A 20100-nucleotide genomic window follows, 5' to 3' on the forward strand; every position below is an offset into this window, starting at 1 on the left:
AGGGACATCAGAATATGAACAATAAGTACCTTATAGACATCATTTATATGTCTTTTATGGGCTATCAGTTATGACTTATGACCATGTTCCTGTGTTTTAATATGCATACCTTAGGTTATATTTATACTGATTAACTGTTTAGGGGCATTGAGCATCTGTAAATTTGGACAAGTTTAAATATGCTAGTCTGGCAAATCTTAATACATAAATTTCAGGGCATGTTCCTTTTTGTTTAACTGTCCTAGGCCATTGGGCTTGTGCAATATACCTCTATTGTTACCTAGGGACGACACTGGATCATAATCCAGACACTATTCTGATTGTTCTTATCTATTTACGGTGGTGCTACTTCTTTGCAGGGAATAACAAAGTCATTCAGGGCGAGCCATTGTGGAGCGGGGGCACCATATCATTCTTTAGGATGCCAACCTATGCTTCAAGGTAGGTAAACCATTAAGCCAAACCTAGGGCAAGAATTCCTATTGCCCACATATGCGACCTACCCTGTTTTGACAATCCAGACACCGTTTTGGTCTGGTTGTATTTAATGCCACCTACAATATTTACTGTCTATCTGATGAGATGTATGTGAACTACTTACAATTGAGTAACCAATCAGATATGATTGACATATTTATTGTCTTTGACACAACTACAGTTAGGTCCATATATATTTGGACAGAGACAACATTTTTCTAATTTTGGTTATAGACATCACCACAATGAATTTTAAACAAAACAATTCAGATGCAGTTGAAGTTCAGACTTTCAGCTTTCATTTGAGGGTATCCACATTAAAATTCAATGAAGGGTTTAGGAGTTTCAGCTCCTTAACATGTGCCACCCTGTTTTTAAAGGGACCAAAAGTAATTGGACAGATTCAATAATTTTAAATAAAATGTTCATTTTTAGTACTTGGTTGAAAACCCTTTGTTGGCAATGACTGCCTGAAGTCTTGAACTCATGGACATCACCAGACGCTGTGTTTCCTCCTTTTTGATGCTCTGCCAAGCCTTCACTGCGGTGATTTTCAGTTGCTGTTTGTTTGTGGGCCTTTCTGTCTGAAGTTTAGTCTTTACCAAGTGAAATGCATGCTCAATTGGGTTGAGATGAGGTGATTGACTTGGCCATTGAAGAATATTCCACTTCCTTGCTTTAATAAACTCCTGGGTTGCTTTGGCTTTATGTTTTGGGTCATTGTCCATCTGTAGTATGAAACGACGACCAATCAGTTTTGCTGCATTTGGCTGGATACGAGCACAAAATATGCCTCTGAATACCTCAGAATTCATTCATATGCTTCTGTCCTATGTCACATCATCAATAAACATTAGTGACCCAGTGCCACTGGCAGCCATGCATGCCCAAGCCATCACACTGCCTCCGCCGTGTTTTACAGATGATGTGGTATGCTTTGGATCATGAGCTGTACCTCGCCTTCGCCATACTTTTCTCTTTCCATCATTCTGGTAGAGGTTGATCTTGGTTTCATCTGTCCAAAGAATGTTCTTCCAGAACTGTGCTGGCTTTTTTAGATGTTTTAGCAAAGTCCAGTCTAGCCTTTTTATTCTTGATGCTTATGAGTGGCTTGCACCGTGCAGTGAACCCTCTGTATTTACTTTCATGCAGTCTTCTCTTCATGGTAGATTTGGATATTGATACGCCGATCTCCTGGAGAGTGTTGGTCACTTGGTTGGCTGTTGTGAAGGGGTTTCTCTTCACCATGGAGATTAGTCTGCGATCATCAACCACTGTTGTCTTCCGTGGGTGCCCAGGTCTTTTTGCATTGATGAGTTCACCAGTGCTTTCTTTCTTTCTCAGGATGTACCAAACTGTAGATTTTGCCACTCCTAATATTGTAGCAATTTCTTGGATGGTTTTTTTCTGTTTTTGCAGCTTAAGGATGGCTTGTTTCACCCGCATGGAGAGCTCCTTTGACCGCATTTTAACTTCACAGCAAAACCTTCCAAATGCAGGCACCACACCTCAAATCAACTCCAGGCCTTTTATCTGCTTAATTGAGAATGACATAACGAAGGGATTGCTCACACCTGTCCATGAAATAGCCTTGGAGTCAATTGTCCAATTACTTTTGGTCCCTTTAAAAACAGGGTGGTACATGTTAAGGAGCTGAAACTCCTAAACCCTTCATCCAATTTTAATGTGGATACCCTCAAATGAAAACTGAAAGTCTGAACCTCAACTGCATCTGAATTGTTTTGTTTAAAATTCATTGTGGTAATGTCTATAACCAAAATTGGAAAAATGTTGTCTCTGTCCAAATATATATGGACCTAACTGTATCTCCCCATACGTATTGTCATAATTTTTAAGACTACCATTTGGGTCACTTTTTTGTTACATATATCTGTTTGTGGGGGGCGTGGTTTGCAGGAGACAGGAGCAGACATGTTTTTACATAGTTCCTAATATTCCCCCTATTTCAGCTACCTAAAGCATATTAAATTATGGAAAACTAGGTGTTAGGAGTCGAGTTTCCTCTGCTGCACAGGGGGAATCTCGATCCGTCTCCGCTGCGGTCTCCCATTCTCCTCCAGCCGCAGTGGAGTCTGCTCAGCAGGGACATCGCTCCCAGTGTCTTGCTCGCTCTCACTCTGTACAGAGAGTTACTGCTGCTTCTTCAGCTCCTGCCATTAAAGTCAGTGCTGGTCAGCAGCGAGAGGACTTCCCTGGGACTAAGTCCTTGTTTGCGCACACTGAGCATGCCCAGAGCAAGATCTCCCGTTGGAGATCGAGGGTCATGTGCTCTGGCTCTGCAGCGCATTCCATTGGTCCTCTTGGCAGGCCCTGGAAGGGCAAAGTTTCTGTGGCCACTTCCTGTCCTGCAATTATATAAACTGCGTATGACCGCATGGCCATGCGCTAGTGTACAATTGAATACGTGTGTTTGTTGTGAGTGCAAGTCGTTCATTAAATACCCCTACCCTATTGTATGACTGTTTGCGTATGGAGTATGGCTGCTATCTAGCGCCTGACAAATCACTCAACGTGTCACACACGTATCAGCGTCTATTGCTGTGACCGCCAGTGCGGCGCCAAGCGCCAGTAGTGCGCTTCCTGACCCACGTCTGGGTGCTTAGTGGTGCCTGCCAGCACGGCACAGTTCGCACTTCGGTGCTCTAATTATAAGAGTTGCCTAACACACCCTGTTGCGGTGTTGTGCCAGCAAGTGGTCTAATCGGACTTCAATCCTAGTTGGGGTTAAGTTCGCTGACTGCTTGCTCGCCTTCTATGTGCGGTACCGCGATCCTGTGACGCAACAGGATCGCTTCCTTCACGTTGGGTGAAGTTTAACCCACGCGAGTATACTTATGAGTACCGCCATATAGTCCGTCATTACTCAGCAGCAGGTTCCATCTCTGCACGGCGGACCCCGGGCTACGAACGCACCGTACACTATCAGTCTTATTATTTGGTGCGTTCCGCTAGCCCTAACATTACACTAGCGCCAGGGTCTGGCTAGTGATGACAAACAGCAATCCCTGCGGTATATACAGCAGCTGGAGGGTAGGTTGGCGGCTCTCGAGAGCGCAACCCCAGCTGTGGATGTTACCGCAGTTGCTGTACAGGCTGCCAGCGTGGCTGCAGCAACTTTGTCCATTGCCACCCCTGTTCCGACATTTTCTCGCCTCCCGCTGCCAGAAAATTTTTCTGGTAATAGCAAATTTTGTAGGGGATTCGTGAGTCAGTGCTCTATTCATCTCGAGCTTCTGGCTGCACGTTTCCCCACAGAGCGGGCTAAGGTGGGATTTATTGTGTCTCTATTGTCGGACAGGGCGTTGGAATGGGCTACGCCGCTGTGGGAGCGTGGCGATCATGTGGTGCAGAGTGCTCCTCTGTTTTTGAGCACTTTAAAACAGGTCTTTTTAGGACCTCAAGTCACCCATGACACTGCGCTCCAACTGCTGGCATTAACTCAGGGTGAGTCCTTGGTCAGTCATTTTGCCGTCCAATTCCGCACTTTAGCATCTGAGCTGGAATGGTCGGATAAAGCTCTTATCCCCATATTTTGGAGGGGCTTGGCTGACCATGTAAAGGACGCTCTGGCCACTAGGGAGATTCCTGCCACACTGGGGGAGTTAATAACAGTCTCCACTCGAATTGACCTCCGTTTTAACGAGCGGAGGTTAGAGCGAGCCCAGTGTAGGCAGAGGTTTCGGCTGGCTCCTACTTTCGCCAAACCTCTGGAATCTCCGGTCCTGGTTCCTGAGTCACATGAGGCCAGGGAAGTGTCACAAGCGGGACCTAAGTCCCGGACCGCTTGTGCACTCAGGGTCTGTCATGTTTGCCAGCAGTCTGGACATTTAGCCACCAGATGTCCTCAGCGGTCGAGGAAACGTCAGCGTCTAGTGGTCGTAGGTGGAGGTACACTAGACACGGCGACGTTTGCCTCTAAATTGTCCTTTAAGGGGACAATTACTTTAGGCTCATTCTCCCACTCGGTAGAGCTCTGCGTGGATTCTGGGGCGGAGGGCAATTTTATGTCTTCTGCCTTCGCCCAACGCCACTCAATACCTCTGGTTATGCTAGCTCAACCTGTAACGGTACGAGTGGTGAATGGGTCAACTCTGCCCTCACAGATAACTCACCAGACCATCCCTTTTACTCTGTCCATGTCGCCATCTCATCAGGAGATTATTTCTCTGCTCGTCATTCCAGAGGGAATTGATGAAGTCCTGTTGGGAATACCTTGGCTACGGTACCACTCTCCTCATATCGAGTGGTCCTCAGGCAGAATTCTGGGATGGGGTGAATCTTGTGAGGGTAGGTGTCAGAGGGAGTGCGTTCAGGTAGCTACAACTGAGGTACCCGCAGATCTTTCCTCTCTCCCCAAGCAGTATTGGTCGTATGCAGACGTATTCTCCAAAAAGGCGGCGGAGACCCTTCCGCCCCATCGCCCCTATGACTGTCCTATTGACCTCTTGCCTGGTGCTGAGCCTCCCCGGGGTCGAGTCTATCCGCTATCTCTCCCGAAGACGGAGGCAATGTCACAGTACATCCAGGAAAATCTGGCAAGAGGGTTCATCAGGAAGTCAGTGTCACCTGCTGGGGCAGGGTTCTTCTTCGTGCAGAAGAAGAGTGGGGAATTGCGTCCATGCATAGACAACAGGGGTCTTAACGCCATCACCGTTAAGAATAAATACCCTTTGCCTTTGATATCTGAACTGTTTGATAGGCTTCGGGGAGCAAGGGTATTTACTAAATTAGATCTGCGGGGTGCTTACAACTTGATTCGCATCCGTGAGGGGGACGAATGGAAGACGGCTTTTAACACCAGGGATGGGCACTATGAATATCTGGTGATGCCCTTTGGGCTCTGTAATGCCCCAGCCGTTTTCCAAGACTTTGTGAACGATATCTTCCGGGATATGCTTTCCACCTCGGTCGTAGTCTATCTGGATGATATTCTCATCTACTCTCCAGATATTGACTCCCACCGGAGAGATGTTTGCAAAGTCTTCGACCTCCTACGGGCAAACTCCCTCTATGCCAAGTTGGAGAAGTGTATGTTTGAGCAGGAGTCCTTACCTTTCCTAGGCTACATCATCTCAGCCCAGGGATTGGCTATGGATCCTGCCAAACTACAGGCTGTGATGGACTGGCAGGAACCCCATTCTCTTAAAGCGGTGCAGCGCTTTATGGGGTTCATCAATTATTATCGCCAGTTCATCCCGCATTTCTCAACTTTGGTAGCTCCCTTGGTTGCCCTCACCAAGAAGGGGGCGAATCCCAAATTGTGGTCTGAGGAGGTCTCCAAGGCTTTTATATCTATAAAGTCACACTTCGCTAGCGCTCCCATTCTTCATCGCCCCGATGTTGATAAGCCATTTATCATGGAGGTGGATGCCTCTTCTGTTGGTGCTGGAGCAGTCCTCTTCCAAAAGGATGCTCAAGGTCGGAAGCATCCTTGCTTCTTTTTCTCCAAGACCTTCGCACCAGCAGAGAGGAATTATTCCATCGGGGACAGGGAGTTGCTAGCCATGAAGTTGGCTTTCTCGGAGTGGAGACATCTCTTGGAGGGAGCACGTTTTCCCTTCCAAGTCTTCACAGATCACAAAAATTTGGTGTATCTGCAGACAGCTCAGCGGTTGAATTCTCGCCAGGCCAGATGGTCCTTGTTCTTCTCCCGGTTTCATTTCACCCTCCATTTCCTTTCTGGGGAGAAGAACATTCGGGCCGACGCTCTCTCTCGCTCCGTTGTGTCATCTGCGGAGGAGGAGGAGGAGCCTCGGCTTATTGTCCCCACCGAGAGTTTGAGAACCGTGGCCCCGGTTTCGCTGGAGTCTGTGCCCCCGGGCAAGACTTTTGTTCCATCTAGTTTGCGACCGGAGGGTCTCTCTTGGGCGCACTCGTCCAGGGTGGGTGGACATTTTGGTACTAAAAGGACATCAGAGTTACTGGCGAGGACATACTGGTGGCCGCATATGGCTCGTGATGTCGCGGAGTACGTTCGGGCGTGTGTCTCTTGCGCCAGGAACAAGACTCCTCGGCAACGGCCAGCTGGTTTGCTATATCCTCTGCCCGTGGCTGACAGGCCCTGGGAGATGGTCGGGATGGACTTTGTGGTTGGCTTACCCAAGTCTCGTAATTGCACCATTATCTGGGTGATCACCGATCATTTTTCCAAAATGGTGCATTTGGTGCCTCTTCCACGGCTACCTTCTGCACGGGCGTTGGCTGTCTTGTTTATCAAGCATATCTTTCGCTTACACGGTATGCCAGACAAAATTGTTAGTGACCGGGGTCCCCAGTTTGCGTCTCGATTCTGGAGGGAGCTATGTCGTCTACTCAGTATTGAGTTAAATCTCTCTTCGGCATATCATCCCGAGACGAATGGGTTGGTAGAAAGGGCCAACCAGACCTTGGTCACATATCTGCGACATTTTGTTTCTGCCAGACAGGATGACTGGGCATCCTTGCTACCGTGGGCAGAGTTTGCACTTAACAATGCCGTAGCCGACTCCACCGGTCAGACTCCATTCCTCTTAAATTACGGCCAGCATCCGCGTGTTCCTGTGCCCATGCCTGTGTCTTCCGCTGATCCCAGGGTGGCAGACTGGGCTGTGGAGGCACGGGACATTTGGGATCGCACGCAGGATGCCATTCGGGCCTCCAAGGAGAGAATGAGGTCCTCCGCCGATGTTCATCGGCGCCCTGCTCCGACTTTTGCCCCTGGCGACTTGGTGTGGCTCTCCGCCCGTAACATCAGGCTGCGAGTTGAGTCCACTACGTTTGCTCCTCGCTACTTGGGTCCCTTCAAGGTTCTCGAACAGATTAATCCTGTGGTCTACCGCCTGGCTCTTCCTCCACGCTTGGGTATCACCGACACCTTTCATGTGTCCCTCTTGAAACCCGTATACATGTCCCGGTTTTCCGAGTCATCTGCCGGGACATCGGGTTCGTCTACGGACGATTACGAGGTGAACGTTATTTTGGGGTGCAAGGTGGTACGCGGCAAAAAGTTTTATTTGGTGGATTGGAAGGGTTATGGTCCAGAGGACAGGTCTTGGGAGCCTGCTGAAAACATTCGGGCCCCACAGCTCATTGCTGCCTTCGAGCGTAGCGAGGCCCAGGGGGGGGGGGGCCCTAGGAGGGGGGGTAATGTTAGGAGTCGAGTTTCCTCTGCTGCACAGGGGGAATCTCGATCCGTCTCCGCTGCGGTCTCCCATTCTCCTCCAGCCGCAGTGGAGTCTGCTCAGCAGGGACATCGCTCCCAGTGTCTTGCTCGCTCTCACTCTGTACAGAGAGTTACTGCTGCAACTTCAGCTCCTGCCATTAAAGTCAGTGCTGGTCAGCAGCGAGAGGACTTCCCTGGGACTAAGTCCTTGTTTGCGCACACTGAGCATGCCCAGAGCAAGATCTCCCGTTGGAGATCGAGGGTCATGTGCTCTGGCTCTGCAGCGCATTCCATTGGTCCTCTTGGCAGGCCCTGGAAGGGCAAAGTTTCTGTGGCCACTTCCTGTCCTGCAATTATATAAACTGCGCATGACCGCACGGCCATGCGCTAGTGTACAATTGAATACGTGTGTTTGTTGTGAGTGCAAGTCGTTCATTAAATACCCCTACCCTATTGTATGACTGTTCGCGTATGGAGTATGGCTGCTATCTAGCGCCCGACAAATCACTCAACGTGTCACACACGTATCAGCGTCTATTGCTGTGACCGCCAGTGCGGCGCCACGCGCCAGTAGTGCGCTTCCTGACCCACGTCTGGGTGCTTAGTGGTGCCTGCCAGCACGGCACAGTTCGCACTTCGGTGCTCTAATTATAAGAGTTGCCTAACACACCCTGTTGCGGTGTTGTGCCAGCAAGTGGTCTAATCGGACTTCAATCCTAGTTGGGGTTAAGTTTGCTGACTGCTTGCTCGCCTTCTATGTGCGGTACCGCGATCCTGTGACGCAACAGGATCGCTTCCTTCACGTTGGGTGAAGTTTAACCCACGCGAGTATACTTATGAGTACCGCCATATAGTCCGTCATTACTCAGCAGCAGGTTCCATCTCTGCACGGTGGACCCGGGGCTACGAACACACCGTACACTATCAGTCTTATTATTTGGTGCGTTCCGCTAGCCCTAACACCAGGTTACAAAACCTACTAAAACATGCCTGGACTGGGTTAAAAGAAGAAAAAAGAACATTCAACCAAAAAAAAATCCCTTTATTAAAACGGAGGGACAAATAGAGAAGATCTAATGAAAGCCTGCTCTCATCTGAGGTAAAGGTGACAAAGCCTTTGCCTCACAATATGGATCCCTGCAAAAAAACAGAGCCACAACTTCACAATAGTCATATGGCCTGTAAGACATCTGTTATAAAACATCCTGCACTCTTTGAGACATCAGCTGATGCTGTCCTGCAAATAAACCAGAGGAGCGCGGGAGATTCTGAGGCAATGAAGAAGCAGCGGAGAGGAGAAAATGGCGACGCGGCAACAACTCCCGCCCTTTCCGGAGCTCCAGCTGACAGATATCCAAAGACGCTCAAAGGGATCGCGATAGCTGCTGGAGCTGTGACACAGCGGAAGGAGGAAGCAGGAGAAGACATGGAGATGACGGAGATCCTCGCTCCTATCGAGACTCCAATGCAAGCTGCCAGACATAAGAAGAGGAGTGGGGGAGCCATGGAGTTCTCACAAGGTATGACGCAGCAAACAGAAAAAGATGGTGATTCACCATCTTCAGCACTGCACAGACATGGAGAGTTCTCCTCAGCTCTCCGTGTCCAAAGAAGTGATCACAGACATGATGCTGTGACGATGCAGAGGAGAAAGGAAGGAGAATCACCAGCATTAACACCACACGGTGGGGGGGATCTCTTCAGCTCTCATAGATCAAAGAAGTAATTTGAGACATGATGCACCGCTGTTTGTGCCAGGGCCAATAAGCGCTGAGGGAGGCAGATCATTTAATGTGACAAAGGAAAAGGAAGGAAGTGTTATACAACTGCGGGGCTTGTCAGAAACACCCCATGTTGGCTGGTCAGGGAAAAAACCCTCTGAAAATCACACAGTATACAGGGACACAGAGGGAAAAACCCTCTTCCATAATTCAGATATAAAAGAAGAAAGAAAAAATCAAAGAGATGGCATTATCAGACATTCATATGGAGCAGTTAGCAAAATACCGATATTAAAAACTAAAAATCATCAACCATCACTTAATGTAAAGAATGGTGCCACTTCTACTTCTTTACATAATAGCCATAAAAACACAGCATATTTAAAGGGGAACCCTACACATACAAAACAATTGTATATCCTGGTAATCACAGGAGATGGATCTTTCAAAGAATCATCAAATGTAAAGACAGATGAGGCCAAAATTTTATCTGATGATGGGGGTGTTGATCTGCATCTGATTTCTCTACCTGAAAAAAAATTCCCCTTCTAAGTCCTCATACAATACTAGATATTACAATTTAGGGAAAATTAAAAGGAAGTTTCCTAATGTAGCTCCTTATTCTGCTAAATCTGTTAAAGAAACAACAAATATCTCCAACACAGACAAATTTGTTTCCTACCAATCAGATGAATCCATTAACTCATCAGGACAGATGGAAAATGGTCATTTTGGGAAGTTTTACAGCGATATAGATTCATCTGATTATAGAGGTGACTTTTTTTCAGATGATATGACCCTTGATGACATCTATTCTTCAGAGTCAGATTCTTCCTCAGAACACTAATCTAGTAGTGAAAACTCTGAATTTTATGAAAAATTTAAGCAAAAAACTAAACTAAACAAAAGCAAATCAAACCAAATCAGAAAAAATTACAAGGGCACTCTAACAACAACAACTCATTGATAAACGATATCCAAGCAACAGATGATAATCCAACAGAAAAATTTATGATTAGCCCTCCAAGTTTCAGTGAAAACTACTACTAGTGACGATGACTCAAAAATATCTGAAACCGATTTGGAATCTGAAGACTCTATACACTTAAACAATACCAAAGCGTCCGAGAGTTTCATTAAAGAGCTCTTTAAAGATATGTTATCAAACATATCTGTTAACATACACTCAAATTCTTATGGAGTTTCTGATAACTCCTTCTATAACTCAAAAAAAAAAATCTCTTCAGTCAAAAATCAAAGGTCCTCATATCCTAATGAGGACCAAAATCTTGCTACACTCTCTGATTCATTGAAAAATATCCAAAATGATATCAACTCTTTTAGAAAAAATCTAAACAATCTTGAAGACTTTAAAAAGAAAAATAATGTAAAAATTAGAGGAATTCCAAAGTCGGTCCAGAACTCACAACTAAAAGATTACATCTCTTCATTAATTTCTTATCTACTTTCTAACGCCAAAGAGGAAAATTTAATTGAAAAGGCCTTTAGAGTATGCAGACTATCTGCTCTTCCACCTGATGTCGAAACAGATGTCATTGTCTCCTACCCCAATTGGGTTAGAAATGCTTTACTAAATATACCAAAGGAGCCGAAATTCCTTTCTTCTCCATATAACCACTTGGTCTTTTTCAAAGACCTATCTAAAGAAACATTACAAAAGCGAAAATTATTTCAGTCCACTACCTGTGAACTCCGAAAAGCTGGAATACCTTACAATTGGTCTCAGATCTCATTGCTAAAATTAAATTAAATTAAATTTGCATCCAAATTGATCGATATTTCATCTCCGGCGGAGGGAGCTGACTTCCTGATAGGTGCAGGCATAATATCCTCCATGGACCCCCACGGACTCCTCTCGAAGTCCAAATCTGATCTTCGTCCCAAATAAAGAAATTCTACAAACAAACAACACCTTATTGAACATATTGACTCTATTACTTGAACTCCCAGAAAGACTTTTCTTCATTTATTCCTCAATTGTAGCCTGTTTTTCAACTGTACTTTGCCCCTACAAGGTCATAGGAACACCTAAAAGTGATTCCAGACATCCCAGGGCGTATTTATTTTTCCTTTTGAACCATATTTGACTTTTGAGTAAGCGACAGTTGTCTTGGTTCTATTTGAGTAAGCTACAGTATGTTAAAGTATTAAAGTCCTGTATTTTCTTTCCCCTTTCTTTCCCTATTATCCCATGTATCCTATTTTCCCCGTACCCTTTACTCTTACCTTTGTTAAATTTGTAAACCAATAAAAATTTGTTGGAAAAACATATATCTGTTTGTTGTTATTGCATTATTCACGGTGGTGCTACTCTTTTGCAGGGTATAACAGGGTATAACAGGCTCATTGAGGGCGAGTCAACATTGAGTCAACATGGAGTGGGGTCATCATATCGCTTTTTAAGGTGCCAACTTTTGTGGCAAGGTAGGGTATCCATCAGGTGAAAACTAGGGCCAGAATCCCTATTGCTCATTTCTGTGACCTGCCCCTGTCTGACAAAGCCCCCTTTTTAATACTGATCTTTTCAAGTTGTTGTAAATAGTAGGAGGGTCTTTTTTAGCGTTTTTGAAGGAGGGGGAGCAGGATCAGCTGTGATGTCACAAGTTATGACTGGTGGATATTGTGTTGTCAGCTGTGTATAGAGGTGTTACCTGTTATTGTAATCCTGCCTATGCTGATAAGGAACCTGCTGAAAAATTTCCCTGAAAGAACATGTGAACATTGCAAGCATAGTATTTTTTTTTTTTTATAAAGATTTTGATATGGAAAAAAAGCATTGCCAATTTAAAAAAATATAGATAAAAACAAAAACCAGATTTAAGCAATTAGTCATTTTTTGATGATAGCTTCCTTTTGATTTCTTAAAGTAAAGAGAACTTCACGAGACCATTGCTCAATGACGGTGAGTGTGTATAGTGGTCTGAACCGTGCAGTATAAGGGGCCCTTGTTTGGAAATTATTTTATATGGGGATTTGCATTTTAGAACCCATACACTGTAACTGATGTAACTTTGGGAATATTCGTATCCTATTGTATTACACAATGTACCAGTACATTTTAACTCCAGCTCCACTAATCCACATATTCTGTGCACTGTCGTTCTGTACTTTCGAATATCAGCCTAATTTCTCTTTGGCCCATAAATCAACCGGAAGATACGTCACATTTTTCTCATCTACGATTGCTAGATAAATGACATATAAAAAACAAAACAAATAGGTGCCATTAATTTTCATTAATTTTCACAGCGCAAAGAGCGATATAGAACTGTCTACAGATTCGTCATAGCCAATATTTTCCCTGACATAGGAAAAAACTGACTATATGAAATATCTGTTTAGATTCGCTTAAGTGTCAGCGGCCATGAGAAGGTACACGTCTAAAAATAGAAATCGTTTATTTCCAAAATTACTTGGCAAACACTGTGCTTAACTGTGAAAATATGTTTACGGCAGCAGCGTGTGCTCACAAAAAAGGATCCAGGGTAAGAGGCAGCAGTTTGTGACATTTTATGGTGTCTCAGCCCCCAGATGGCTGCAGCAATATACATTGTTAAGGGAAATAATTCAACTCTTCACAGGAATTCCTTTAATCCTAAATGAAATGTCTTCCTTCGAAACACGTCGGGTTGACATCTGATGAGATTGTGGATGTCTATTAATCTTCAGCTTCTGCTAAGTGTCCTGTATCCAGCGCCTCTTATAGCTGTCACAAGTCTCCAATCATAAATTGTTCAAGGATAGTAGGTTTTTACTTAAAAAAAGGACTTGTATTTCACTCCACTATTTTACCGCTATTCAGTGGCTTATATTGGTCAACAAAAATCGCGCATCTGATTAGCAGTCAACTCCAGTTGCCATAGGCTTTGGTGAAAAAAAAAATGTATTTCATTGCTATGATGTTGTAAGTTATATGGGTAGAAATGAACAATGTCAAAAAATCAATTTACATATCTAATAGTAGAAGTCATATCTACTTCTATAAAGGGTACAGGTAAAAATAACTCCAAATAAATAATACAGTATGTTAATTGTGGCAAAGCCAGGAGTGTTTGATTTCAGTCTTAAATATATATTATTTTTCAGTTTAATGTTAAATTCCTTTTTATACTGTGTTGAATCAGCGGTCATTATGTTTACATCAGTAAGTTGGCCATACACATGAGATTAGACAAACTGTCTGGGGCTGCTCACTTTCACATTGGAAGGTAAGCAGCGCTGATGATGTCACGTCTGCCCAAACCTGCGAGACCAGTACATGATCGGCAGATATCGTGCCCCTGTCCTATTAATTAGCATTGGACACACGCATGAAACTTGCTGATTGGGCACCAGTTATGAAGGCGTAAAGTCATCATGACTGCCCAACCGTTCAAGTGGTAAAGAGCAGTACCAGACAACTTTTTTAATGTTGGTAAAAAAAAAAAATCATGTAATATGTGTATAAAGACCATCTGACTCTTGCTCAATGGCAGATATTGGGCAAAAGAAAGATACGAAAATTGGATTTGAACATAACTGGTCTTTTTATTCTCAAGGGATATAAGTCGCGCTTCCTATTCAGAATACATGTTTGTTCAGATAAACATTTATACATAAAGGTACCGTCACACTAAGCGATGCTGCAGCGATACCGACAACGATCCGGATCGCTGCAGCGTCGCTGTTTGGTCGCTGGAGAGCTGTCACACAGATAGCTCTCCAGCGACCAACTATGCCGGTAACCAGGGTAAACATCGGCTTACTAAGTGCGGCCCTGCGCTTAGTAACCCGATGTTTACCCTGGTTACCAGCGAAGACATCGCTGAATCGGCATCACACACGCTGATTCAGCGATGTCAGCAGGAAGTCCAGCGACGAAATAAAGTGCTGGACTTTCTGCAGCGACCAACGACATCACAGCAGGATTCTGATTGCTGCTCTGTGTCAAACTGAACGATATCGCTAGCCAGGACGCTGCAACATCACGGATCGCTAGCGATATCGTTTAGTGTGATGGTACCTTAAGAGGTAATCAGGAGAATTAGTGTAGACAGAATAAGTGTTCTGCCGACAGGTATATAGAATCATATATAGACAAAGGCGTATTTGAAACATCAAACAACAATCTTTATTAAAATAAAATCAAAAATACACAGATATAAAAATAATACTGAGCGGCAAGTCCTGCAAGACCTAGTAACCCACAGTAATCTGAGTGTTGCTGTATAGGGCAGAACTCCTAAAATAGGGATCCCAAAAGCTCACCACACATGTACAGCTAAATTCCACGTTATGTAGCCAAATGGCAATATCAAAGTGGTTATATACTAAAAATACAGTAGGTAGCAGGAAAAACGAACATCTATACTGACAACAGCCATAATCAAAAGATGTGACAGGATCTTACCAGAGCTCAGGAGATGGTGCCACAGCCCCTACGCGCATTTCGGCGCTGTGCCTTTGTCAGGGGGACGAAGGTATATGAAGAGTATTTTCAGTTTTATTCAGCAGCTTAGAGAAGTTCATGACTTTTGAGTGAGAACCTAGTTTGGATGAGGCCAATATGGTGACTAAGATAACTCTCATGGTTAATTTAAGCCATGGCTTATTTTGTCAGCATCTGATGCCAATAGCAGGGAAAAAAGGTAGATTTGTCTCTCCACTGTTATATGTCCACCACCACATATAGCTCCGGATCTTCAGAAAGCTCATTGGCTAGAGCATGTAATATAATCCCATGCAAAAAGGAAAAAAAACTAATTCTGAAACTTACGGTAAACTTTAATCCACTTTATTAGAAATTCTTATATGCTTTTCTTGTATTCTTCAAATGTGGCTTGAGTGTTCACATATGTATTTTCCAATGTGGTCTAGATGTCCACACATATTTGCATATCATTAAATTAGTGATGTCATGGGTGGAGAGCCACTATAGCTTATATAAACTATTTGTCTGGCATTGTATAAGTTATGATTAAGACCAGTAGGTCAACACAAGTAAATTAGGCTTTGTTACCCCTCCATGATGATATTTTAAATGGTTTTCTAATAAGGTAGATTAAATTTTACCAGAGATTTCAGAATGTTTTTTTCATTTTGAAAGGGATTATATCTCACACCAATGTCGTCACGACACATAGAGAACATATGATCGGGTGGCTGGGTATTCATGAGAGAAAGTGAGGAGAGATAGCAGTCGACCAACAGAAGTTCAAGCACTATTTAACTAAGGAATATGGGCACTTTAAAGGGTTGACTTCAAAATATTGTTATCTTCTAACTAAAGATCGATTAGCAAGGGATCAAGTTCGAGTTCACTTTCCTGAAATTTGTGGTTTCACGTGCCCCCAGTTTGGTCCTCAGGTCTCTTTTTCAGCCTTCACATGCCTCATCTGCTTGACCTATACTATAGGCTGGAACTTCCGGCCATGGCTAGGCCTTGAGGTTCACTGCATGTTGTAAGATAGCGACATTGTGATGTCAGAGACGTATTAGGTTTTTTTTTTTTTTATATCTTACAAGAGATCCCAGAGTATAATATGGAACATTCAATTTGAGGCAAACAACTTTGCCGTGAAACACATTCCCAGGGTGAAATCTATGAGAACTGGCAAATTTATTTTCAAATAATCTGCTCATCACTAGTGCTAACCCAATTATAGGATAAAATGTATTGATCTCTGAAAGTCCAACCATTGGAACGCTTGGAGATCCTAAGATTTGGGCTCGGAAATCCCATTTTGAATGGAATTGAAGTCCCAGCGTTTGGAGTCATAGAGCATACTGTAACTTGATATTTTGGAAACAGCACTTTAGGAAAGATGAACAAGGGCTAAGGACTTCATGAATGTTCATCAGCATGCATTATGTTAAAACACATAGATAACAATTATTTTAATAATTTACAGGAATTTATATAAATCATGATTTCTCAGACCAGCATGAACTACAAAATATTATTGAGAAATATTGAAAAATTTAAAAATTTTCATCAGTCCTGGCTTACTTTATTTTACTATGAATTACTCTAAATTACATAGTAAGAAATACCACAGGAAGACTGGAAGTGATACCTTTTGTCTTCATTCTCTAATATTCGAAACAAATCTTTAAAATACTGCGGTACCCGGACAATGACTTCTTCTGAAGAATCAATATCTTTCAGTTCAGGATACATCTTGAAATCAATGATTTTCTTTAAGTAGGTTAACCAGTCAAACTGGGAAAAACATGAAACATAATGAATTGGTTGTTTTTAAAAGAACTTTACTCTTACATCATGATCATATGTATTGATATGTACGATACAGTGCACCAGCAATATCTCCTATGCAATTAATGTTCATAAGGATCATCGGTCAAACTAAAATCCTCCAATATTTAATATAAAAATGACTAAAAATATCTTATAACAAGTCATACACTTAGGGTCTGATTCATTATTGCTCACATGTAAAGCACCATGAAATAAACCACGCTATAATAATAATAATCTGACTTTGGGAAGTGTTTAGTGCTTTATGCGCTTTTTTCTTTGTTTACACCAAAATTCATCTTTCCATTTATGCTTTTTTGAAATCTGTTAACCTATTGTTGTTCTTTTACTTTATCGCTGTGCGTGTGGTTTTGGGTATACATATGTTTTTGCCTAATACATCACTTGTAACTTTTCAAAGTCACTAAATTTGGTGCAAATATACTCCAATCCCCCCTCCCCTTTAATAATTTTTGATCTAAAAGTTGCAAAAGTGAATATAGAGAGAAAAGGACAGATTTTGACAAAAACAATAAACTTTGTGTGCCATTTTGCTGAGTTTGGAAAAAAAATCCGTAGCCAATTATAGCACAAGAAAAAAATGACTTAAAAAAGAAATAGAAATGATGAATCAGACCCCTAGTGTCCAATATATATATATTGTAGCACATGGTGAGAGAGTGTTTGGAAGTCTGCCAGGGTGGACACACTTCCATGTGTCCTGGCTGGACACTGCAGAGTGGCCTATGTGTTGGACGGTTCCAAGTGGGGACAGACGTCCTGAACAACACACAGAGACCATCTTTAGGCTGGAGAGCCTACGTGCTGGACATAGCACAGCCTGTGTGCCCACAGACGTGAGAGAGAGCGGAGCTCTATTATGGACATTGAGAAAACATCGATCTGAAGTAAGACTGTTTACCTGTTGTTGCTGTCTTGCTGGTTTATGGAGCAATAAACCTGAGAACTTTTAAAGAAACGTGTCTCCTGAGTGTCACCCGCCGCACCTAAGCGAGTGTCCCCTAGACCCGTAGCGGGTGAAACGCTACAATTGGTGTTTTAGACTGCGGGCAACGATCCAAGGAGCACGTGTTGCAGCGCTGGCTGGTCTGAGCCAGAGGAGTGGACGGTCTTGAAAACCGTGAGTAGTGCTGATCGGGATCAGTGAGAACTGTTGTTTTGGGATACCTCTGAGAAGAGGGATCCGGGAAACTGTGTGGCCGGGCACCAACAGGTAACGGACAGGTGTCCGTGTGTACTGACCGGGGTCAGACTGGAAGAAAACAGAGACAGTGCGTCTGGGCATCTCTGAGGCTGAGGGGTGTCCAGGAGCCCGTGAAGTTGCCAACGGGTAACGGTCTGAAAACCGTGTATTGTGCTGACCGGGGTCAGTGAAAAACTGTTTTTGGGCTATGTTAAAGCCGGGTGCGTAACGGTCTGAAAACCTTGTATTGTGCTGATCGGGATCAGTGATAATTTTTTGTAACAGACAGGAGTCTGTGCTTTGCTGACCAGAGGTCAGTAAGAGACTGAGTTTTTTTTTCCTGAGAGTCAGCTTGCTGTGGCTCAGTGAGGTCACGAAGTTTGCTGTGGCTCGGCGGGTCCACGAAGGTGACAAGCGGCTTGCTGTGGATCGGCGGGTCCACGAAGGTGACAAGCGGCTTGCTGTGGATCGGCGGGTCCACGAAGTCTGTGGTTGAGCCGTGCAGCGCGGTTGCAGCAAGAGGTTCCGTAGCAGCAGGAGCTGCAGTGGCGGCAGCAGCTGTTTGTGATCAGCACCCGGAGGTGCCAGTGATTTGGGACTGCAGCAGGGGCTGTAGCAGTGCCAGCAGGAGCTGGTGAAGTGTTGAAGAAAAAAAAAAAAAAAAAAAAAACATTTTTTTTTCTCTTTGCAGACTCTTAAAGGGCCAGTACAGGCCCAGAGACTAAGTGGTGTACTGTGCGAACTGGGGCCTGAGTGCCGTGGGGAAGTCCACAGAGTGTACCCCAGGGAAGGGAGTGTCCCTAAAAGTGGGCGGGGACCCAAACGGGGATGGTTGCCCAAAAGGGAGTGGAGTCCCAAAAAGGGGCGGTAACCCAGATAGGGGTAGTAGCCCAAAAAGGGGTGGAATCCCAAAAGGGGGCTGTAACCCGAACAGGGGTGGTGTCAAAAAACAGAGCACTTGCCCAAAAGGGGGCGGAACCAAAAAAAGGGGAGCCGATCAGTGACGAGTCACGACTGTGTCCTTTTTGGCTGGATGGAGAGCGTGTGCGGGGGTTGTTAGACCCGGGGAGGGAAGTGTCTTTGCTGAGGACCCTTCCAGGAAGTTCTGTGTCACCTGGGACAAAGGCGAAAATAAGTGGCATAAGTGGGGACGCTAAAGGTCTTCAGGTAGCCACTCTCTACATTGTCGCAGCTGATGTTTCCACATACCATGAGGTGGCTGTAGTCCCGAACTTGCCGTGTCCTATGGTAATAGGACAAGATTTGGAAGCACTGTGGGACTGGTGGGAAAAAGGTGAAGTGTTTGTGGAAATTATGTGTATGGGAGGTAGTAATGTGAATGCGCCCCCTAGTGTGGACAGACCTAAGCTGGACATGCCCAAAGAAAATGGTGAACAGGCCCAACTTGGTGAGACAACATTGGCAGAAACACCTCCCAACACTGATGGGTCAGGTATAAGGGCGACCAGAGGAAACCGTGCGTCTGCCGAACTTACTGACCTGACGTCACCTGAAGTGTGCGACAGTGTGACTGGTAATGAACTGGTAGATAAGGATGTGGTGGTTAAACAGAGTGGAGCTGACACCCAGTTAGAGTGTGACTTGGGGGGTCGCCTTATTGTGGGGTGTGACACAGACTCCAAGGGTGACTGTGACATGACAAGGCCAGTAACAAGTGCTACAACTGAGTATGATGTACCGGTATCAGAAATACTGACACAGGGGAACGACAGGGCTCCACAGGGTGAAGACAGGATGGCAGTGACAGCCATGCCAGAAATTGTGACCTGTTTAAGTGGGGACTGTCGGTTCCAGGAAGACCAATTGGGTGGTGGTGACTTCCATTCAGATGATGACACCAGTGGAAAAGAGTGCAGTAAGGCTGACTCAGGTTCCGCTGGCAAGTCTTCCTCCCGTCGCCGGAGACGTAGAAAAGGCAAAGGGGCTGAACCAGTTGCACCTTGTGAAGATGTGACGGAAGAGGGTGAAGGCTCCAGAAAATCTGGTGCTGAGGACTTGAAGTGTCTGGAGTACTTTAAAGTCCCAGGGGAACGGGACGAACCTAAGGATGTCACCGCTAAGACCCCAGAGAGGGTTGACGCTGACAGTGCAAAGTCTGAGGGTGCAGAAGTGGAGGTGGCCACCAAAGAAGTGGTGCCTGAATTAGATACCTCCTCAAGTGATGCATGCTCCACCAATCCGGAGGATGGGAGAAGCGAGATAGAGCTGCTCAAAGAGTCTCTCAAACAAGAAAAGGCCCTGAGACAAATGGCGGAGC

General features: G+C 44.6%; 1 protein-coding gene across 1 annotated transcript in view; it reads right to left on the reverse strand.

Annotated features, from left to right (window-relative positions):
* Window positions 1-20100, reverse strand: part of PHEX (phosphate regulating endopeptidase X-linked) — a 467693-nt gene that overhangs the window by 181355 nt on the left and 266238 nt on the right. The window contains exon 9 of the mRNA XM_069761473.1: window positions 16437-16582. Coding sequence (XP_069617574.1) covers window positions 16437-16582 — 146 coding nt within the window. The remainder of the gene's footprint in view (window positions 1-16436; window positions 16583-20100) is intronic.

Source organism: Ranitomeya imitator, chromosome 3 (genome assembly GCF_032444005.1).
Source record: "Ranitomeya imitator isolate aRanImi1 chromosome 3, aRanImi1.pri, whole genome shotgun sequence".
Taxonomy (NCBI): Eukaryota; Metazoa; Chordata; class Amphibia; order Anura; family Dendrobatidae; genus Ranitomeya; species Ranitomeya imitator.